At 39.7% G+C, this 23376-nt stretch overlaps 2 protein-coding genes and 1 non-coding gene across 3 annotated transcripts in view; 1 reads left to right on the top strand and 2 right to left on the bottom strand.

Moving 5' to 3' along the window:
- SH3D19 (SH3 domain containing 19) overlaps window positions 1–14389 on the top strand; it is a 34856-nt gene extending 20467 nt beyond the window's left edge. Inside the window, exons 8-18 of the mRNA XM_010172666.2 lie at window positions 507–565; window positions 2876–3140; window positions 4449–4517; window positions 5774–5846; window positions 6163–6293; window positions 8561–8619; window positions 10093–10280; window positions 10545–10597; window positions 11118–11304; window positions 12213–12310; window positions 13662–14389. Coding sequence (XP_010170968.2) covers window positions 507–565; window positions 2876–3140; window positions 4449–4517; window positions 5774–5846; window positions 6163–6293; window positions 8561–8619; window positions 10093–10280; window positions 10545–10597; window positions 11118–11304; window positions 12213–12310; window positions 13662–13778 — 1299 coding nt within the window. The 3' untranslated portion in view covers window positions 13779–14389. The remainder of the gene's footprint in view (window positions 1–506; window positions 566–2875; window positions 3141–4448; window positions 4518–5773; window positions 5847–6162; window positions 6294–8560; window positions 8620–10092; window positions 10281–10544; window positions 10598–11117; window positions 11305–12212; window positions 12311–13661) is intronic.
- Window positions 14390–19686: 5297 nt separating this feature from the next.
- RPS3A (ribosomal protein S3A) lies at window positions 19687–22991 on the bottom strand. Its single transcript, XM_010172668.2, has 5 exons — window positions 22883–22991; window positions 21503–21690; window positions 21120–21328; window positions 20420–20529; window positions 19687–19853 (listed from the first exon to the last, which is right to left on the bottom strand). Exons 1-5 carry the CDS (start codon window positions 22935–22937, stop codon window positions 19732–19734), a joined length of 684 nt encoding a protein of 227 aa, XP_010170970.1. The 5' UTR covers window positions 22938–22991; the 3' UTR covers window positions 19687–19731.
- Window positions 20118–20187, bottom strand: LOC114818781 (small nucleolar RNA SNORD73). Its single transcript, XR_003766268.1, has one exon. It is a non-coding gene; the product is annotated as a small nucleolar RNA SNORD73 (small nucleolar RNA).
- Window positions 22992–23376: the final 385 nt, after the last annotated feature.

Here is a 23376-nt window from a genome sequence, read left to right as displayed (position 1 = left end):
AACTCCAGGAAACATACTTAGATGCCTTCTTTAATGAGAGCTAGTGTTATTTGCAAGAGATGTTGTCCAGTGTGAGTTGCATCAGTGTCATGTTTTCTGCTTTAAGCCTGTTCAAAGTGTTTCATCTGTCAAAGTTAAATCAAAATTGAGAATGTAACTGTGGCAGTTGGAATCCTACAGGCAGTGAAATTGTGCATTTGTATGACTCTCCTGAATTTTGCTCTTAAGCCCTGACTCCCATGTAGTAGGAAAAGAGGGCTGGGTCATACCTAATGCACAATTTAAGCTGTGATTCAGATAGTCAGCCGGGTTATTTACATCTCCCTCTATGTCCAACAGGACTTTGAAATTCTAGAATACACCATACTACTTATTACTTTAATCCAGAAACTCTTGTTTTTCCTGTTGGTGGGATATAATTTAATAAAAGAAATGCATCATTTAAACAAGATCATTTTTGTTTCTTAGGCTTAAAGAAATGGCTTTTTTCTTTTGAATCTCTGCAGGAGCTGGATCATTCAGAACAGGGTGGAGTACTTCAGCTAGAACCTGTACTACCCCCAAGGTAAGTGCATTTGTTCAGTGACTCACTTAAAAGTGGTATTTCTGAGTTAGTTTGCCTGGTTAGTTTGAATGTAGACACTACCAACTCTAGTCCTAAGTCAGTAGGCTTGGGTAGGTAGTATACTCACTAATAAATAGGCAGGACCAAGTTGCTAGCTGGTTAATACTTGTTTGTACCTTACTGGTATGAGCAAGGAGATTATAGGAGGACAGCTGTTTGGCTCTTCAGCTAATGTACAGTGGCTGCTGACAGTCATTCCTTTCTGCATCTTTAACCTTTCCACCCACAGCTGAACATCCCCTCCTGCATGTCGCTGACCTTTTGATCAGCAGCATTTGTGGCTGGGTTTGAGTGGTGAAGGAATGGAGGTGGCAGATGCTGCCACCCTGAAATCAGCAGATGCTGGGCCAGCACCTTCCCAGAAGCACTGTCTAGTTTATACAATTCACGTCAGACCTAAAACACCTGTGAAGGTGCAGAATCAATGATCATATCAGGTTTTTTTATTCTTTTGAACCAACAAGAAAGAAGGTCTGCAGAGGCAAAAATAGCTGAACCAGTCTTAAATTCAGGTCCATTAAATGCCAGAGACAAACCTGAGGGAGATAAGGCATTGGCTAGCTAGCCCACCGAAGCTATCTCAGCATCTGCACTCTAAATCTGGGGGTTTAAACACAAGAGTTTGCCCTGTTGTGTCATTACGAGAGAATCTTTCAGTTATTAAACTTAGTCTACCAATAATAAAAAGTATTCATTAACAGGAAATAATGTGGTTGTACTCACAAGGAAACACCTGATTGTTGCTCCTTATGGACTTGTTACTTTCCCCCATTCTGTTTAGCATAACAGCATTCCTGATTCTCCCAAGGGTCTCTGGAACTGCAGTAAACATTTTGTCCTTTCACTTTTCTGCTCAAATTGATTTTTTTTATTTTTTTTTTTTTAAGTAAGCAATAATAATTCTCTGATTTGCTTGTTAGGGTTTTCATGTTTCGTTGAGTTGCCTTACAAACGTACAGGTTGATTTGTTTCCAGATTTAATGCAGTCTAACCTGGAATTTCCCCTTTTGTCAATATTAAAAATGCTTAGTTCAGAGAGGTGGAAGTTGAACAGAAGTGGATTTTTTTTTTTTTTAATTTAACAATTAATTTATACTCAAATAGAAATAGAGAACTCTCATCAGGAGCATTAATAGAGCACTAATATCTTTGCAAGTGGTGGATGACACTCACAAAATGTGTTAGAAGGATACTCCAAAGATTCACTGTTGCACATTTGTTATGGTTGATAATTTTTAAAGAATTTTGAGGAATTCATGTGAGCAAATAATTATGCTTAATTACACTATATGAAAAAAAGAGAGACAACTGTAGCAGAAACTTGCAGTAACTGCCTGAAGATTTCCCAATAACCATCAAACAATGTTGTATTTTTTGAATAGTGGTAGTGCCAGGGTTCTTAATAGCAGGAAGCCAAAGTTTGTGTACATAACACTTGTTTATAACAGAGGTGAGTTTTAGCTAGCAAATTATTGATTTGGCCATACTTTTTGATTCTCAAAATCATGGCTCATGTGTACTGTATAGGCAGCTTTTTAAATCAATGCTTAGTAAAGGAGATTTTTAATTTTTTGTTTTAAATTTACCACTGTCACTTACTAGTCTCTGATTTTGGTTTCTAAACTACTGGTACACTAATGAGAGTGTGATAGCTCCAGCAATTGACAGAAAACTCGAGTGTTTTCACCAGTGTTTTCTTTCTGCAGTATACATCTCTTGCATAAAAATGGTAAATTCTGCTATTGATGCCATTGTGCAAAGTGGTGTCATATGTCATGAATTTCAGCAGAGGCCCAAAAGTCACTTCAGGTAAGTAACATCCTAGGGAATGAGCTAGGCTGATTCCTGAAGACCAGCAGAGCTTCTCAGGGCTTTCACTAAAGCTCTCCACTGGAAGAACAGTGACCTGAGGCTGATTCAGACAAAGCTCTTTCTAAAGGTGGATTGCTGAAAGAAATCCTGCTTGTGTAGTGGCCTCCTGAGAAAGCTGGCAGGCTGTTCATAAGCAAGGGTTTTGAGCAGACTTGGAAATACATAGTCAAGGGGTCTGTCTGAGGACTTGATTATCCAGTCCCAGTATCTGAAGAATTCATGTATTCCCAGAGAGCTTCAGATACTACACATTCTACAGCACAGGTCCTCATGAGTCATGTTTCTTTATTGCATACTCTACAGCTAGGGCTGTGGTGGAGGATGGGGTGACAGGCTCATTAATATGCATTTTTCTCTGATGATTTGACCAATTTTTAGGCCTGTGGATGGAAAAATTATACCTGCTCGACCTCCCCCACCTAAAGGTGTTCCTGGAAGGCCACCTCCACCAAAACTCTCTGCAGCCAAGACCTCCAACCAGAAGGATCCTCTTTCACGATCTACTTCTGACATTGCTCTTGATAAAAAAACCAGCAAGTTCAGATTGGGACCCAAGAGAGCAAAAAGTCAAGTCTTTAAAAATCGAGATCCAGCATTACCTCCTAGACCTAAACCAGGTCATCCTCTCTACAGTAAATACATGGTGAGAGTTGAGATAGAATATCTGAGACTGTTGTTTATAACACAGTGCTGGTTAAAATAGTAGTGAAAAAGGCAGTAATGTTGGCTACTATGATGTGGCTTTCAAAGTGCATCTATCAGCATAATCTTCCTTAGAAAATACTAATAGATCAATAGTGATAAGTACTATAAAGTAATACTAGAGAAAGCAATATACACATGGAAAGTATAGAGATATGCATGTACTTTGTGTATATTTATAATTATTTTATGTATATATCTTTAATGCATAAATTTTGGGTTTTGGAGGTTCATTATACCGTCACCAGTTCTGAATTCTATTACAGAATGTAAAATGATGCTAAATAATTGCATTTGTATATTGTTTTTCCCTGTAAATATCAAAATGCTTTAAAAATTGGGGGATATTAGAAGTTAAAAGGTAGTTTACCTTGCTTAATTAAGCCTGCAAAGCATGAGGAATGTAATATCACTTATCTTACATTTTCATCTTATTGATGCCATCCCTTTTCATTATAAAAATCTTTATTTTTGGTATTGCGTATCTTGTTAGGGAATATTAAATAGAAATGGGTCAACATTAGAGATAAAAAGGAAAGAGCCTTTCTCCAGTGAGAAACACTGATCAGTGATCAGAATGGGTGATGGCTTGGACCAGTGCTGTTGTCAAAAAAAGCACCCACACAACTGTAGCATAAACAACATCAACATTCTGCACGAAGTGGAAGCTTTATGTTGCCTTCTGTTTGATCTTCACTATTGCATTTAGATACTTGGTGGGGTAGAGGAGCAAGAAAGAGAGAGAAAGAAGCATCTAAGTTGATAGTAGGAACAGCGTCCACTGGTGTAGCCACACCTGTTTACATAAGAAACGTGTGACATGTATTTTGCAGATGAGATTTTTTTCAGTAGCCGATCACTGGTAATTATCTGTCCTCAAGTGTTAATGTAAATGAATTTTTCCTCCTGGGCTGTTTATCTAGTGCCCTCCATGACAAATGAATACATTTCTGTGTCAGTGTGCTGCTGAACATCATGTACTGTATGGTATGATACCAGTTAGGGGGCTAAGATACTTTTAAAGCTGATGGTAACACCTGGGTTTCTTGAAGTGGCAGTTCAGATCAGCAGCAGTCCTGTTCTGAATGCCTTCCAAAGGAGCATGTCCTTTTCCACTGGACTCCTAAATTAGTTACCTGTAGTAGGTGGTTTGAATAGTTCCATCACCTGAGCATTTTCACTTGCAGTGGGAATTTCAGGTGCTTAGAAGTGAAACAAACTCTTCCATTTGCCTCTGTTTTTATTGAAGCTACCTATGCCTCATGGAGTTGCCAAGGAAGATTGTCTTCCCAGGAGCCCTGGAGAACTGTCCTGTAAGGTAAGGCATTTTTTTTCTGCTGCTAAACACTTAATGAGCAAGACTCCTGTTGCGTTAAAGTATCAAGTGCTTTAGGCTTTAAAGGTTACACTGAGAAATGTAATAGTGGTTTATTAAATCCTTGTGTTTCTTTAATAAAACAAAACAACCACCAAAACAAAACCCAATAATAGTGATTTGCCTTATAGCACAGGGATGCTCTGCTTATGGAGCAGAGCAACAGTAATTACTTGGAACGCCAGAAGGGAAAGGAAACTGGTAAGGTTCCTCTATGTAGTAGGAAGATAATAATTCCCTTGGCCGAGTACCTGAAAAGTGGGCAAAAGATAAGCGAGTGGTTTTATGAAGTGCTCTACATGATATATCAGTGAAATTGGCTTTGACATACAGACTTAAGTATTTTCCTCCCTCTGCTTTTACAGAACCTAACCTGGTTTTAGGGCATGACTGTATTAATATTAAATAGCTAGTATAATTTATAGCTATGACCAGCCTTTTTGATTATTATGAGAAACCTGAATGGCTGAAATAGATTTCTGTGCAATCTTATTAGCTGTTGTAATTCAGATTATTATGGCCTTATCTTTGTCCATGTTGGGCTTTTTTGGTTTTGGGTTTTTTTGTATGAAATGAGTCACTTTGAATGTAATTCACTCACAGTGATTGTCATCAATACAGTCTAAAAATTCCTAGTGGGTGAGATAGAGAAGAATGCTCAGTATTTTGAATATAATTTCCCTTTATAAAGGTCCCACAACAAAACTGTCATTTCCCCTCAGCATTATCTTCCTGTAAGCAAAGGCTTCACCCCTCTAACATGTTTGGCATTTGGCAGATGTGTTGCCCCTGGTGAGTGTGCTGGGGACAGTTGGGCTGCAGTGGTCTCTCCGAGCACAGAAAAAATAACTGATGGCATGCAGCAATGAGAGTTGCTATCAATGCTCCAGATTTCTGACCCACAGAGATAGCTGAGGCTTTGTCTATACTGGGAAAAGCTGCATGCCTTTCCCTTCCTTTTATTGGCTCACAAGTAGATTTTGGTGTAATGCATTCTGGTTTACACTGGCAAAAGGCATACAGAATTCAGACTTATAGCTGTGGGACCAATACTAACCATTTCCTCCAAAGGTGGTTCTCTGATACCAGAACAACATTACGTCCCAAGTTAGAAAATTACTTTCAGAGTACGTAACAGAGAGTCTCTGTTAGTATCTTCCATGATTTGTAAACTACTTGGATTTATTTGTTGTTGTCAGGATTCAAACCACCCTCCAAAAGTTTCTGAAACAAGTGCACCTCATGCTGTAGTCCTGCATGATTTTCCTGCAGGTAAGTAAATGTGAATATTCTGGAAGCTTGTTTTACTCCAAGACTTGCAAATGGGAATTTTCTTAGGAATTAGAACTTAAAAATGATGAGGAAGCTCATGCAAGGTCTGCACGTAGTGTTGTTCAAATCCATGGGTTTAGCTGTAGTTGGGCCAGTCTTTTAGTTAAAGCTAGCTGGTTTATCAAGTATTATTAAGACCTTTTGAACACTCATTCTGCTTTTGGCTGTGATATTTATATTAAGAAGGTTTTTATTACAGAAAATCAGTGAGTGTCAAAAACCAACTACTTTTAACTGAAATTATGCTGTTTTACAGAGCATCCTGATGACTTGGACCTTCATTCTGGAGACACCGTTTGTCTTTTGGAGAAAATTGATACCGAGTGGTACAGAGGAAAGTGTGGGAATCGCACAGGGATATTTCCTGCCAGCTTTGTTAAAGTAGTTGTACGTAGGCTTTGTATACTTTGCTACATATGATCCTATTGCATTGATTTTCTGGTTCTATTTTGCTATAGCTCCCGTGTGTTTAACTCCGTTCTGTATTTAGATAATCTCTTCTCCCTCTGGTAACACAGAAAGCATACCAACTTGTTTGTATGGTATTAGAAAGATGCTTGATTTGGCATGACCACTTTGTGTTATGGGGATTATTCTGCCGTTAGTTTGAAGCCAAGTGAGAAAATCACAGCCCTTACTAGATTCTGTTTGCTAACCTGGGTAGTTTCTCAGGGCCTACAGAGCAGATTAATTTTTAACAGCTGCATGTAAGAATCAACGCTCAGTAAGATTATTGCTTTTTGTGCCTCCCTCCCTCCCTCCCACCCCCTAGCTTCTCTTATGTTCCTGTTCTTGAACTGTGCTGGAATCACCACTTTTATAGCCATGTAGTGAACTAGGTCAGAGCAGCAGCTGGGCCCAACGAAACATGTTTTTTTTCTTCCCAGAATATTTTTTTTCCAAATGGATCAATTTGCCTAAGTGACTCACTAAGTGGCTGCGCAAATGGCTGTGCTGGCACAACGCAAGGAGATTGTGTTGTTGCAAATGAGCAGCTTAAAACAATCCTGTTACTGAATGTGACACTTGACAGTAAACGGCAGGCAAGACAGGTGCTGTTTTGGAGCCCAATAGCAATTAATTAAATGCCTCATCTTTAAAAGAGATACGGTATGGTTCACTGCAACAGAAGCTGGGTTAAACCTATGGCAAGCCTGAGTCTGAGAGTGAAGTCCATTTTGTGGCAGTAGAAACGTCTGTTGGGCTACCCACACCAGCCATATGGACAAGGAGGAATGCTAAATGGTAACCATCAGAATGTGTTACACAGACTGTCTGTTTAGTTTGTAATAGCGTTATTGGAGAAAAATTTTAAGATTTGAGAAGTGCTGAAGAATAAAAAGCAGGCTTGGGGTGAGTAATAATGGAACCATGCTCAATTCACTTTCACAAGTAAGATCTGTTAGCTAAATTGATTATGTGCTTCTACTCAGACCAAAAATTTAATTTAAAAGTTCTTGTTACTATTGATGGCTAATAGGGAAAAGATTTTATGTTAAAGCTGTGGAATTAATATTTGGGGTCAAATCCAGCATTGATACGGACAGATACATCTTTGTAAGAGCTAGGGAAGATGTGTTTCAAATTTCTATTTTAGTTGTAAAAGGTAGTTACCCCTTTGAGTGCAAAAATCTTTTGTGTCAGCAAAATTATTAAAAAAAAAAAAAAAAGAAGAGAATGCAGTACATGAGGCCAATTTACTGAGTGAATTCTCCTGTTCATTCATGTCAGATTTGATCTTGATACAAGCTCTCTATACAATATGCTATAGTGTGTTTTACAATATTAAGCTGGGTCATAGCTTGATGTCTGGACACCTAACAATAATGCATGGTTATTACTTCCCATAGAACCTTCAGAGCACCACAGATACCAGCTCCTCTAGCAAGAGTACTGCAAAGATTATTTGTCCCAAAAAGCAGCATGATTTCCTCCAGTCCTTCACATAAGCTAACGAAACATACTTGTTGATTTTTATGAGAACTGGCTAATGCGATAATGAGCTGTAACCCAAACTCTAGGCTTGTAGTCTTACACTACATCTCACAGATCATCCTTTGTGTCATACCAAAAATACAGCTGAAGTCCTCTTATGGTAAAGGACTTGAATGCTGTCTGGTTGATGTATCTGTGTATCGATTTTCTAAATTATATTTCTCCAATACAAGTGAGATTTGTGAGATGTGTTTTCTGTTTGGAGGACAGCTGGCTACCAAAGCCCAGAAAGGATACACGTAAACAATAATTTTGTCTATTGTGATATATTGTGCTAGTCACTAATAAAGGGCAATTACCAATTGAAAGTTGGGAGCTAAATGCAACAAGATGTAGTAGCATCCAGTCCCAAATTTTGTCAATCAGTCATGCCTCAAGTAGAAACAGTAGGCCAGCTTCATAAAAGAAAACATTAAATAGTGTTCCTTGTTTTTATGAGATAGATAGAAAAACGAGAAATTAGGCATATAGAAATGAAATCTACATTAATATGGTCATATATCATAGCATGCCAGTGACTATAGAGTATCCCGTGGAAGTCATAACTGGAGTGGATGCTTAGCTGAAAAATAGATTATTTTAACCAGCTTTAGGTTTACTGTGGTTGTTTTGCCATGAGCCTAAAATGGAAGATTTTACTTATTTTGTTGTCTCATTAGATTGATGTTCCAGAAGGTGTCAACAGGAGAAAAATACCCTGTTCATCAGGATGTATTAAGTGAGTCTTTCTTATCTTGATTTACTAGGAAGTAAAAAGAAAGATAACTTTGAAGCAGGTGTTGTCTACGCTGAGGTTAATATGGTTAACAGTTTCTTCACCAAAATATATTTTAAAAATCAAGCTCTGAAAACAGAAAGTTTATGATGTTTTAATAAGACTCATTCAGGTAAAAAAAGCCTAAAAACTCACTTCTTGGCTTCAAAAAATTGGTAGATCACTTTATGATAAATATTTATATATATATATAGTCCACTTCACTCACTCTCTTTCCTCTTATGAGCTGTATTAGAAGAGCATCTCCCATGATTTTTTTAGGCAAATTGGTTACAGAAACTGTGAACCAATCTGATTAACTTCAGCAGCATTGTACTCTCCAGTCTTTGCTCCTGGCCTTGTTACTTTCTTCCCATATCCTCGTAAGATGTAACATGGTAGGGCTCCTACTCATTTGAAAGAACAAGATAAAATGGGACAGAATAAAGCCATACTTTAAGGAGAGAAATCTATCTAAACTTAAAGTGCATCACTATTCAGGTAAATCTAAAGTTCCTCGGGTGAAATTATCAAATGTACTTCAAGCACATTAATTTCTGATTGGCAAATGACTTGTACCAAGATTTGTGGGCAAGGAAGAACTTCTCATGCCAATTTTACTCAATGATGATTTACTGGATTTCATAATCATTCATTGCACCAATTAAATCATATTCAGGCAGAGGCAGGAACTAGTTCAGTTTGTTCTTCAGATAGAGCTTGGCTTGTCTTAACCAAAACTTTATTTTTAAAAGCTGCTTCTGCAACTAAGAAAGAAACAGAAAGTGCTAGCTCTGTCCTGAAGCTTTTGGATGTGTGGGGGACAGGGGTGAGAATCAAGTTTTTTACATTGTTTCTTTGCTGTGATGCTATAGTAAGAATTAAAGCCCATTACTACTTTTTTCTAGCATGGTATTTCTGATAAATCAAAAATTTTCTTAGAGAAATTTCTTAAATTTATTTTAATAGTTTATTAAATTATTCAGTCTCTTTAAGTGAAGAAAAACATAATTTGTTTTTTCAGTATTATACCAAATTATGTAAAATTTATCAGGTGCATTGATGTTTCTTTCTTTGATAGGTAATTTATTTCCTCATACCTGACACAGATTTTACAGAAGAAAGTTTGTCTAAGTACATAAAAACTAGCTTTCCCCTATGAAGCCTCCATGTATTTGGGATTTGGGACAAATACGCAACATCCACCCCCGAGACATGTTTGACTGCATCCAGATTGGATGCTAGCTCAAAAAAACATCAAACTCTTAACAAAAGCATAATGGTCACTTACTTGGATACGGGCAAAATTCTATCTTCAGTGCATTCTTTCATCATTTTAATTAAAGCTATCAATCCATATTATGCATAATGCTGCCTTATTATTAATTGGACAACAATAATAAATAAGCCAAGTAAGTTTTTCTTTTGTTTATGCAGAGGCCCAAGATGTGTAGCACGATTTGAATATATTGGAGATCAGAAAGATGAGCTCAGTTTTTCAGAAGGTGAAACTATTATCCTTAAAGAATACGTAAATGAAGAGTGGGCCAAAGGAGAGCTCAGAGGCATGTCTGGAATTTTCCCCTTGAACTTCGTGGAAGTAATTGAAGATCTGCCTGGAACAGGTATGAATATTTTTGCAAACATATTCCTGAACATGGTTTTGTACTGCATGCACATAGGCAGCGTATAGGAGAGAAGCCTGAAAGCATGGTGAATGGAGGAAGGAGGTAGAAAGGGAGAGAAGACAGATAAGAGAGATCAAAAGAAACAGTAGGGCTTTTTAAGAAGCTGTTCTTAAAAATCACTTTGAATATCTAATATCTCTATCATTAGTAACATTTTGGATAGTGATTGCTGCTATTCTAAGTTGTCCTTTACTTATGCAGGTACAAGAGCAGTACTGAAGAACAGGGTGGAGGTTTCTTCTTCTCTTCCTCAGGTAATAAAATTTTATAGGTGAGGGCTAGAATTTGCATAGCAATTTCATAGATTTACATAGACTTTCTATTATAATGCCAGATTAGCTGCACAACTTTAAACCTGAATGTAACACAACTCTCAGCACACACAATGCTGCATGGTCACATCTTGAATTCTGACAGTTGGCCTAAACTGATTGAATTCATAGCTTCTGGCAAATTAACATAAGTACTTTTTTATCCTTTGTGCTTAAGCAAATTCTTGTTAGCTCTATTTTGAGTATTGCTGCGGTGGTCTAATTTTGAATTTATTAATCCTGTCCCCTGCCACCAATGATAAAAAGGAATGCATCTGAGCCTAGATGAAATTCTGTGGTAATTGCTGAAATGCCATTGTAGTCTACATCTGTAGTGACTCCATTGTATGAGAGAAAGTCAGGGCACCTGTGTTCGGTACAGCTGCTTTCACCAGTATCCATCAGCTTAGGCTCTCCATTAACACGTCTAAAATTAATGCATTTCTTCTGTTCACTTGAATAGAACAACAGACGCTCAGTAGAGTGGTGTGAAGCACTTCATGACTTTACCGCAGAAACCAAAGACGATTTATCCTTTAAAAAGGGAGACTACATCCAAATACTGGAACAAGTAGATTCAGAGTGGTATAGAGGAAGACTGAATGAAAAGGAAGGGATTTTCCCAGCAGTTTTTGTTCAGACCTGCTCAGGTACAGTGCTCCTACTAGATGGCAATTCATTATTCCTTGGGTTGTGACAGTCATGACAGAGTTCTGAGATAACCCAGCTATTCCAGTGCACTAACAAGCCACACACCACCACAGTACTGAACACCCTAAAGCTAAACCAAGTGTTGAACCACTCTCTCTAGTAATGGCAATATAATGCTCTAGTCAGTAAGCAGTCTGAGAGGTGATACAGATCCTGAGTCAGTTTAAAGCATGGTTTGGAGAGAGGCAAAGCAGGACCATTCAGGGGTACAAAAGATGGGGGGAGGTCAGGTTCTCCCTCAGCTGAAGAGAAACACTGCAGCACAGCTAAGGAGCAGGTAGAACAGTAAATAACTACAAGTGCTGTGTCTGGACACAAATACTTTAATCCCTTTGGTGAAGTGAGGAATGAGTGCTGCTTTTGCTCTCCTCAAGCTTCTGTTTGGTCCCCAAATTAATGCAGTCAAAACCTTCACAAAAACACAGAAAATCACAATTTTTTCCCATAGTTTGTGCATGTAAAGCCACAAGTGAGAGTTAACAAGAAATGAATTCCACCCACTGGCAGATATATCGCACACCCCAACTGCTGCTTCATCTCCCAAGTACAAAGAGGAAAAGACAGCTTTTATTAGATATCACAATTGTGAAGTTCAAGTAAGTGAACTTTAAATTTAGTCCTCTTAGAAGCAGAGCCGTGAGATTCTGTTACTACTGTAAAATGAACCGGTGTCAGTAGAGATTTTTCTTCCAGTAGGGCAGTGAATTTGCTAAGTAGCAGCAGTAATAATATCTGGACACCCTGTAGCACACTAGCAGGGAGAAAACAAGAGAATGACAGGAAACTTCTCCAGAAAAAGATTTATTTCACTCAAATCCAAATAACTTGTCTTGTCCGTGTTCTGCAGCCAGGGTAGAGCTGTCACAGTCTATAGGAGGGAAGAAAGGAAAAGCCAAAGCTCTTTATGATTTTCATGGAGAAAATGAAGATGAGCTTTCCTTCAAAGTAAGTACATCTCTTAGCCCAATTTTCCTAAAGGCTTTATGCTCAAGAATGCTAAAAACAAAATAGGATTTATCCACTGTAAAAATAGGCTCAGAACAAGAAAGAATGAAGCACATAGAACAGGCACAGCTATGAACACATTAGATAAATGGCCTTTCTAACAAAATTTTTGCCTTTACCACTTTTGTCATCTTGGCAAAATCTTCACTGAAGACATTGAACAGAGGTCAGGAATCGCAGAATTCCTCTGCCTTCTCTGATCCAGTAAACATGACAAGACAAGCAAGCATCATTTTGCAGTACATTCAGTTCTTGATCAGTTGATGCAGTCAATGGAACCTCTCTTTTAACGTGGAAGACAGCAACGAGAAGGAGGATAATAAATAGTAAGAGCGCCAGTGCTACAGCAGCACTGCCTCTAAGGAACAGCTAGTACAGCAAAAGTTAAAGGTTTGACAGCACCATACATTGTTAGCAAGGGGAGAAATGAAATACTTGCTGGATGCCCAGATAATATTAAGAAGCATGAACAAGAAACAACATGCTCTTGTAGATTCAAAGTCATGATTTAGGTAACTGTGTTCTCGAAGCAAGTTTCCAAGAAACAGCAGACTTTCACAGCAGGCCCAAAATTGTGTTTATCAGCTGGAACACCCAATTTTCTCTTTCTAAAGCTAGCAAAATAATTAGTTTCAGCATTAATAGCTTGCAATGCTGATAGATAGATGATTTTTTAAAACAGAAAGGGGAACAGAAGTACTGGAAGAAAGGCCAGGGCCCTGACAGCAAAGGGTGGGGCATGGGAAGATGAAAACAGGAATGAGGATCAAATAGAGAAGCTGCAGTGTATTTTAAACACCACACCGAGCTTCTTCGATGATTGCTTTCCTTTTTGGGAAAGGAAGGTTTCCTAAGGAAAGAGGAGGGTTTCCAAATGCTGGAGAATATTTGGTCTAAATTTTTAAAAAGGGAAAAAAAAAAAAAAAGCTTTGAAGCATTTGAAGAACAGAAACCCTCATAGCAAGGAAACACACAAACAACAAGTAAGGCAGGGGGCCTGTGAGCCAGCTCTGTAACATACCTGCCTACCTGGAGAGCTTAAGCAACACAAGAAGTTATCCAGCAGCGCTATTTTTTACTTCTGGGAGGTGGTGATTTTTCAGCATAGACAAGAATTTACCCTAAGAGAAGCTCCATTCAGTTCAGAGAGATGCAACCACCAGAGGAGACTGGCCACATCCTACATCTCTTCTATTTGATTGGTATTAATTGCTTCTGAATAACATCAGCTATGCATGCATTAACATTGCACAGTAATCTGTACTGGCTCACGTTACTCCTTCTCTTACAGGCAGGTGATACAATAACAGAGCTGGAATCTGTAGACGAGGACTGGATGAGTGGAGAGATACAAGGAAAGTCTGGGATATTTCCCAAGAACTTTGTTCAGATTTTAAAAACACTATGAAGCGTTGCCTCTCTGTACTCCCTGCACGTGGGAGAGAATGTTTTCTATCCTAAAGGCACAGCAAAGACAGCAATGTGTTTTGACTATCAATGTTTTGCACTACTTTTCTAGACAGTCATACTAGTATCTTGAAGTCAAATAAGAACATTTTAGTCTTTCGTGACAGTATATGTAGTCAGGCTTCATGAATGCTCTGAGAGCAAATACAAGCAGGATTTTTAGCAGTTTCCAACTAGGGAATTACTGTGGTGCAACACCATTTTAACTTAAATAGCATTCTAGTATGTTTACTATCTGGTATTACATTTATCTTGCACAAAGTCTGCATAAAGTTAGCTTCTTTGGGCTTCTTTAAAAACTTTAAGTTCCAAATTTTAAAAATTGGTTTTAAGAGATAATGCAGCACTCGGTATGTAGATCAGGTTTGATATTCAGGTTTCATTACTGCTTCACTTCCACATTAGCAGTAGAATACACTTGTTTTATGACTTACAGGATAAGGAAGATAAGTGATATTTCATAGTAGAGAAATATCAAATCGAATACTGGTAAGAGGGAAAACTGAGAAGTAAATCCTTGTGTAGTATTCTTCTATTCTTAGCCCAAGCTGCTCATACAGAAAGATCAAGAATGCAAAACTTAAGACTTTTGCCTCTTAAATTCAAATTGGTATGAATCATCTTAGACCTTCCTCCCTTCCCCCCAAATCCTTCACAGATACAGGTTTCGATTTTTCTACTGCCCACTGTTCTTGAAGCACCATCACCCCCTTTTTTCCCCAGCTGAAGTTAGTTGTGCCAGACAGTGTTTGCTGGGCTTTCTCAGATCCCCTCCTTGCAGTAGCTGCACTATTCCAACTATTTGCCCCTCCACCCACTGCGTGTAAGTGGAAAGCCAGTCTGCACTCACTCTGCATTTCATTTGTCGCTCCAGCACTGGAACATACTTCAGTAACACTATTCCTATCCTTAACATGAAGGATATTATCCAGCCTTGGTTTTAGCTTTCAGCAGACACAGGATTAGTTTTCAGCTTGTTACCACATACCAACTATACTGAGCATCATTATAAATGGTCTGCTGAGGCCTTAAGGAAAACATGCCTGGCAAGAGGTTACTTCAAGAAGCTTGAACAAAAGCATTTAGTAGAAAGCATCGGTGTGACTTGAATGACAAACTAAGACAGACATGATTGAGGTGGCTTCACATTATAGGAACTTCTGCTACTAAATTCCTTTTTGCAACACTCGGCTTCTGACAAAATAGTTAAATGCATCTTGATTAACTGCTAACTTCCTCAGACTGGAATAGAAAAAATGATGCTGCAGTTGGCTTTTCCACTGCTGACAGTGTTCCATCACTTTTGTACTATATAGCAAAAAGGAACCAGTAAGCTGTTAGTGTGAGTCCTTTCCTCGGAGAGATGCAAGTCACGAGGTATCAAGATACCCTTACAAGATTTTTCTTTGTGGGTCTGAATGTTCAGGTTGCAAGAGGGACAACAGTTCAGTGGCAAATGGGAGACTGGAAACGAGAATCATCATGATTGACCTTGAGATAGTTTTGACTTAGACATGTGCCTGCTTGCAACATTATCAATAGGAGGTCCAAGCGTTACAGCAACGAATACCTACTGCTACAGAAGATCGAGGTGTATCTAAATTGGTGTCTAAACAAGCTGGTAAGGGTAGCCCTTCCCACCCCTCCCTGTGCACTGCACTTTGGTTACCATCACAGCAGGCAGAAACGAGCTTAGAGCCAAAACTGAACTGAAGGACTCCCCCGCAGCAGGGAACAGGTCTCAGCAGCAGGCTGGAGCTTGCCTGAAGCTAGCCTGAGGAACAGCAGCACAGACATGAGGTCCTTGGCACCATTTCGCTCTGCAGAGGCACTGTTATGCCACAGCACTTGCAAATATAGACACAGGCGTTAGCCCTCCATTTTCTTCTCTAGAAGCTTCATGAATGTGAAGTGTTGTGTATTTAACCTGCACCAATACCATTCACACAACTGGGGGATGAAGATCACACAACACAAAGTTTTAATGAGCTGAGAAATGGATTTCCACCTTCATTAGGGGGATTAACACTAAAAAACAATTATAAATTCTGTGCTATTCTAGAAAGATGGAAACACACCAATTTATACAGCTATTATTCGGTTTAACCATCCCCAACAAGCCTATCCAGAACTCCTGTGGAATCAAATGTTAATGTAAGTCCACCTCTGAGGACAACAACCCTTCCCACTCTCCAAGCTCTCCTGCCAGGAAATGCCAGAGGTTCTTGTTGTCTGTTCCAGTGAAATAGCCATCTCCTTCTGTAGGAACCCAAGGAAACAGATAGCTTCCCGACTCCTGCAAGACCCTACTCAAAAGACTTTTCAACCATAAACTTTCAGCAGATCACTATTAAAGCAGGCTTCTTCCACCGTGACCTGTGCCAGCGTAATTCCTGAACCTCCAGTGAGCACAGAGCAAGGAGAGAACCAAGCAGCTCCCACACCACCAAACAGAATGCCCAGGTCCTCCCAAGGCACACCACATCACTGTCGTGGCAGATGAGGCTTAAGTGTATGTTGTTTACTTACTGTGTGTCAGGCAGTTTTATAAGATTTTGATACAACTCTCAAAAGTAGAACTGATTTTTTATATTTTTTTCCCAATTTCCTCTTCTCTGTTTTTATAACTGCATATTGACCAGTTGTTTTTGTAACTTCCGTTGAATGTTTAAAGTCAGTGCCTGTCGGTAGATAAGACCATTCGGCTTTATTTTAATACTCTCTGCCCTGTTACAGGGGGGCAGAAGAGCATCAAAGCCTTCTAGCCAGAGCAAGGAGTGCCATCTAAGGGCTGCTTGCATTGCTGCAGGCAGCTAAAACCCTTAAAACTGAAATAAATTAGAAGCTTGGCTTTTACAGGAAGGGATTTTCTTAAGACTTGATACCTGGTATCACCATGAAACTGCATACAGATCATTTAACACAAAATTCCTAAGGTGCACTGTACATAATCATAAAAAAAAAAACGAGAATGAGGTAGAGGGCAAATCCTAACTGCAACATAGTAGCAAATTTCAGCTGTAACCTTGAAATTCAGCTAAAGCCCCACACATTAGTATGGTAACAAAAGCCTCATTTATCAAAACGTTTTATGCTGTCCCACCCTCTAGAAATATCTTCAGGAAGATATCTTTGTTCTATGTACAGTTAACAGTGTCCTAAATAAACCTTTGGTAAGTCCAGCAAGTTTGTTATGGTACCTCTGTAAATTAAGAATGTATTTAACCAATAAATTTTTATAATTAAGTCATGATTATATTTTTGTTGTCTTATGTTGTGGAGAGCTGAGCTCTACACTTAGCATAACAGCTGTATGGACCTCATTCTCCTTATACATTTAACCCAACAGCCAAAAGCATCCCAGATTCCCACAGTAACACATCCCTTTACAAGTGGTCCAGACGCCTCAGAGAATCCTGATGGCTTTAACAGAGTTTATTCTTCCACACTTACCTCCTGCAGAACCTACGACATTGCTGCCTGCAGCAACCAGCCCTCATCGCAGGGTATCTACCACACGTGATGGTCACGCTCTGCTCTTCCTGTGGCAAGAATACTTGTGAGGGAAACACGGGCTGAGCCTGAGCTGATCAGCAATTCTTTAAGTGTGCTCTGCTGATTGCTGCTATTCATACAGCATGGGTTTTGCATGCTGATTTTTTTTTTTTCTACAGTAAATAACAGAGGATGCACAAAATTTTCCTTCCTGCTTACTCTTCTCCATCTGAAATGATTTTATACAGTACCCATTTAGCCAAGCCTCTATGTGGTAATGCTCGGAACAGTCTGCTGTTCAATAAATAAATAAATAAACCCACAAACCAGAACATGACACAGTAGAGTTTTTGAAAAACTGAAAAAAGTTCTTTCCCAAAATGCTCTTGCACGAGCCTTTTTGCAACACACACTACTCAGGCGAACATACAGCTGAAGGAAAAAGTAAAGGGATAAAAGACACCAAAGTTTTCAGAAGTGACGCCTTAGAATTTCTAACTCCCCTAGTCTACAGACAGTACAGCCAGCCAGACAGTCCCTTAGGATTTGTCTGATGGAAATATTGCTCAGCAGAGAAAATACAGAAGAGACACATCCGTAACTAGAAAGCTCTGACAGATCTTGCTGTAACGCAGGGCTTGAATATATGCACATACCTATGTCTAAGCCTGCACTAAAACTTACTGCAGTAGGTTCAAGACTTTTCTGTCTCACCACACTTGCCCTAAATCATGGGTTGTTTCTCTTACTCCAGTGAAAAGTTTGCATTTTTGTTAGAGAAGTGAAAGGGCATTTCCTGCATTTTATGGCTTCAAAAATAAGGCTGCCTGGGGCTTCTGCAGAAGTAGTAAAAAACTACTACGCTTACACCTGACAGAATTTGGCTGACAGCACTAGCTGAAGATGCAGCTTCAACAGTACAGATGGAAAGAGCACACTGAAGCATCAAAAGCAGCACTATTGCTTTCTGCTGCTTCAGCATCGTTAAAGTTCTGAGCACCGACTATCCTTCCGCTACACCAACAGCAGAACAAGTATGCCTGTGCCTACGATCCCCTAAGGATGGGTACCTGCGCATTAAGTCACGGGTTATTCGAGTATCATGCCCCATATTAAAATAGTAACTTGGAATTACAACATGAAATCCCATCACCTGCAGTCTTCTAAATCAATGGTTAGAGAACATCCTTTTCATTTTGTGTATTATTTGCTCCAAACCTGAATTATCTACTAGGAAAAGGTGACGAAGAGCACAACCCTCATGGGTAGCATCCATCTACTTTCCCCTGGTACCTCTGTTGCAACAGTAACATCTCTCTGCTTTCCCCCATTTCTTGTCCTGGCCTCTTTCCCAGCTGACTGCAGGAGCCACCACCACTACCTCAGTGACCTCCCCAAAGAGGTATCATTTTGTTCTCAGGTTTTAAATCACAAACTTACCAACAATTTAATAGCACAGAGGTTACGTTTGTTGCCCAGTTCTGAACAAAACCTGCTGCCAGTGCAAAATACTCCTCGTTTTAGCCAGAAAAAGCACACTCCAATTTCTGAGCTTGGCTTAAGCCAAACAAGGAAAAACGAGACGTGTTATCAGATAATGGAAATCTGCTTTGAAGGTATTTGCTGGGTAATTTTAAGTGCTTTATTTTCAGAACACAGACCACTGCCTTTTTATGGTAGATTCCCATCCTGCCCCTTAAGTTCCACTGGTTTTTCAACTGGGATTATGATTACCTCAGTTCTGATGGAGGCTAAAAACAGCACACAACACCACTCTTGAGCACACTCTGCATTTCTACACTGCACAAAACTAACACCGCTTCCATACTCAAAATTACAACTTAAAAGAGCTTTTAACACCTTTTGAGTATCAGAGATCAAATCTATCCCATGAGAGGCCGTATCAAATAAATTACCACCGAGAAGCTTAAACATACATGTATGTAATTCTCAAGTAAGCAGTCTGATAAACACCTAAAACTGCCTTACAATAAAAAATCGGACACATGAAGTTCCCCTGTGTGGCACCCCATTTGCCCTGTACAATGCTCCACTCTGAAGCACCTTTCACCCGTGTAACAGAAGCTACCACCTCTGCACACATCTGCGAGATTTCTTTTGTGAGGACCAAAATTACTGGGAAAGAATCCTTGGTATTGTACTTTCCAATAGCACCTGTCAAAAAGGACAGTGCACCTTCTCCCACCCATCTCACAACAGCAATCATGAAAAACAGAGCTCCAAAACAAGTATTTTTTTTCTTTTTTTAGCCAAGGCAATAGGTTTACCTTATTAAGAACCCATCCACTGATCCAATTCCAGTACTGTCCAGGAGCAATACAGGCAGCCAAACATTAGTTCTGTATATTAAAACTTTTATTTTCAACCAATTTTTAGTTTCAGACAGACTCTTGCACGGGCGGCTCGTAGCCATCAGCTCGCTCTACTTTAGTGCCTGCCTCATCTCCAGAAGGTTTTCCAGCACCACCACCTTCACCATGCAGTTCCATCAGCTTGCCCACTAAAAAGAAGTATTACAAACAGTGAGAGATGCACCTATTTACAACAGTTTTAAATTACTGAATTGCTCATCACATACTAATTAAACCACCAGAACATATAATGTAGGTATGATCGAGTCCCTTCCAGAAAGCCCCTGCAAGGAGATGCTGCTGCAGTAACTGACAGTCACATAAAAACAAGCAGTGAAATAAGTGCTACATAACGAAACCGCAAATTTTTCAGAAAGAAGTTAAGTCAAGAACCTACTACTGCATTATATGGGAATGTCAGAAAATGGGAAAACAGAATCATTCCACGTCATCTGGGACCGAAACATTTTGTCATCATTCATTCCCAAGCCAAAGCCTTTAGACATTCAGCAGCAGTTCCAGGCAAGAATTCAGAAAAGCCTGAACTGAACGATCGCTGCTTGTCGGACCAGAAGGACAAGCCCTGTAACTGCTACAGCATTAAGCTCACGATGCTGCTGCTTTAACGTCTGTATCCAAAAGCAAATGTATCTCACAGTAAGGGCTTCCCACACCCTCCTCTACGAACACCCACTGTTTGCAGTAATGGACTTACATTCAAACTTGGGCTTCTTCAGCATCTTCACCTTGCGGACATAGACATCGTGAAGAGGGTAAATGGACTGACACGCCTTCTCTATGTCTTTGCCAATGCTGTCTGGGATCCTGAGAAATCAGAGAGCACATCAGTCCCAGAACGCTAAAAATCAGGCCTGCTTCTTAATCAGCAACACAGCCTTAAAGGAATCCTTAAGAATACACAATATTCCACAGGAGTCTGCATCATCAATACTACCTTCGCTCTCTGACAATTTTCTTCAACTATGTTCATTTATAGGACATATTTTCCTTGCAGTTTTAGAAGGGATATAGTACAAATGAGCTCGTTTTGAAAGCGAATCTGCAATCAAACTTCTGGAAGCAAACACACTTCGGAGAACTTCCTTCTACCAGAACACAGAACAGCCACAGTCCCAGCTGAATTACAATTTTAGTCTGTAGCAACAGGAATCAAAAAATCTCTGGAGAGACTGATTCTACATTTATGCAAACGCCACGGGTGATGGAAGTAAAATACAAGGCAGAGATTAAGAGAGTACTCGAAGAAAATGCCACATTAGCTTTGAAAGGAGGGACCTTTCCTGGTCTCTGCAGGACAGGAAGCAGCAGCATTCCGTAGGTACTCAGTAACAACTGACCAAGAGCCAGCTATTTAAATGCTAGGGGAGAGAGAAGAAAGCACGGCCAAAGCTTACAGCTTATTGACAACTTCTTTCAGGTCATTGGTTTGGACCTCTCGGGTCATGATTTCCATCATCTTCTTGCGGATCTGCCGAACCTGCTGATGCTGGGCATAGGAGGTCTTGCGGATCTGGTTATTGCGCTTCTTCGTGAAGCCCACGCAGAAGAGGCGCAGCAGGTAACCATCGGTAGTTTTGACATCGACGTGGGCTTCGATCATTGTCTGAAAGAGAAACGGTCGTTTATCAGGCACCTGACAGACAGGGCTCGCCACGCCATCCACCTGGCATTCCCCAGCACCTGCTGACGCCACTCCAGCTGCGGCCTTGCCAGGCAGCAGTGGTCACCTCTTTCCCCAAAGGCACTGGCAACAACACAGACCTCGTTCTTTACACACCTGCCACTTTTTGACCATGGAGCACATTTTATCCCGGGTGAGGTCCATTCCATGGAAGTTGGTCAGACAGTTTTTGCCCTGAACGTCCTCAGTTATCAGTTTAAATTTTCGGAAGGCAACCTCATCATTCTGCAGATCAGCCAGACTCACTTCAAATACACGACCCTTCAGTCCATCAGAGGCAATTTCTGTATTATGAAACAAAATAAAACACCTTTTATTAACATTAGAAAAGTACTATTCAAATCATAATCTGAACTTTGATCTTTTCTAATAGTAGGTGGTGCCACTAACATCACAGCTCTGAAGTTTATATGCGTCTTGAACACGATAAAATTAACTCATAGAACCAAATACTGTATTTTGTTGGTTTTGTGAGGAATGTTTTTAAGACCATTATATCAGATGCTGAACCTGATTATAATACTGCTATATTGCAGATTCCAGGACACACAATATTTTTTTCAAGTGGAAAGGGTTACAAAGTGTTTGGAAATCATGTGAACAATAATGACAAGATAAACATAAAAAGTCACATGTGCTCAGGGAAACAAAGCAGTAACAAACACCCAAGTGCAGCCGCTTCACAGCTCTGCCTCTAACAGCCAACCATCTTAGCACGGGCTGACTCGTACCTGGGTTTACAGTGACCCTTATTTTACTTGTTTCACATGCACACAGTTCAAAATAACGATAATCTTTGTGACTTTAAGTGCAACCAGAGTAGCATAAAGCAACTATTTAGCCATTCTACACAGCTAACCTTCCAAAAATGCTGTTACCCAGGCCACCCAGCGTTCCTAACAGAGGCTTCCTTTTCCTAAGGTGTGCCAAATCACATAAAAACCTTTACCATTCAGTGATGCATCTACAAATGCTCCCTTTAAATCAGCAGTTCTGGCTCTTAACAGCAATCGATCTTTCCCTGAAACCTTCAAATTTCAGTCTCCCCTAACATGATGGTCCCTTTTATGACCAGGGTCTCCTGTAACACTGTCTCCACATCTCCCTCTGTGATAATGACTCCTTAATTCTGAACTTTCCTCAAATTCACCAGATTAACCACAACAGCAGGTCATTAGAAACTCCAAGCACATCCTTCCATATCATATCCATGCTTTGGCAGCATTGTACAAACACTATTCATTTCTCTGAAACTAAGCATTTATTTAAACAACTCTGACAACTTAAGAAAACTCACTCAAACCAAGCAATTAAGTTAGAGGTGCTTTTTTTAAAAAAAAAATATCCAAGTTCCTCATATTACAAGCAAAAGCTGTTAGTCAGCAGTTCTTTAATTGAGCCTCATCTGGAGCTGGCACACAGAAGACATGCACTTCTTTCTCTATACAGTCTACTGTATAAAACCAGACTACTCACTAGTTCCTTGAGTCCTGGTGACAAGTGTCTTCCCAATGTTTCGGATGTTAAACATCGCTGGTGCTTTGACATCATACCAGTCCTTTTTGGAGAAAGGATCAACCCTTAATTTAAATAAAGCAGAAAATATTTTTTTACTAACTTTCTCAGATTAAACGAGGCTGAAATACCAACTTCCTCCCCACATGTTTTGTAAAATGGAAATGCAAACGTCAAAGTTTTCTTATCAAGTTTAACGTGGACAGGCAGGTAAATACGTGAATGCAGAGAGTTAATATTACCCAATAGAGCTGGGGCACACATTCATTTTAATTTATTTTAGAAAGACAGAAACCAGCTGCAGAAACATCACAGAGCTAAAATGACAAAAAACTATATAGTGCTACATTTCGGGCTGCTGCTCTGGAGCGACGCCAGCGCCGCACGTTAACTGGCCTCTGCATGAAGCCCCCACTTCATTTCTTGACTTCAGCAGCTAAAACGCACCAGGCACA

The sequence above is a fragment of the Antrostomus carolinensis genome, unplaced genomic scaffold, assembly GCF_000700745.2.
Source record: "Antrostomus carolinensis isolate BGI_N321 unplaced genomic scaffold, ASM70074v2 scaffold18847, whole genome shotgun sequence".
NCBI lineage: Eukaryota > Metazoa > Chordata > Aves > Caprimulgiformes > Caprimulgidae > Antrostomus > Antrostomus carolinensis.
This window is presented reverse-complemented; position numbering and strand designations above follow the sequence as displayed.

What these genes read in the sequence shown, in the direction of transcription:
- RPS3A (XM_010172668.2), bottom strand. Translation starts at nt 22,937, where the DNA reads ATGTTTAACATCCGAAACATTGGGAAGACACTTGTCACCAGGACTCAA. An exon ending in CACCAGGACTCAAGGAACTA is followed by an intron (nt 21,691 to 22,882) that starts GTGAGTAGTCTG and finishes TTCATAATACAG; the next exon opens with AAATTGCCTCTGATGGACTG. An exon ending in GAAGAAGCCCAAGTTTGAAT is followed by an intron (nt 19,854 to 20,419) that starts GTAAGTCCATTA and finishes ACTTCTTTTTAG; the next exon opens with TGGGCAAGCTGATGGAACTG.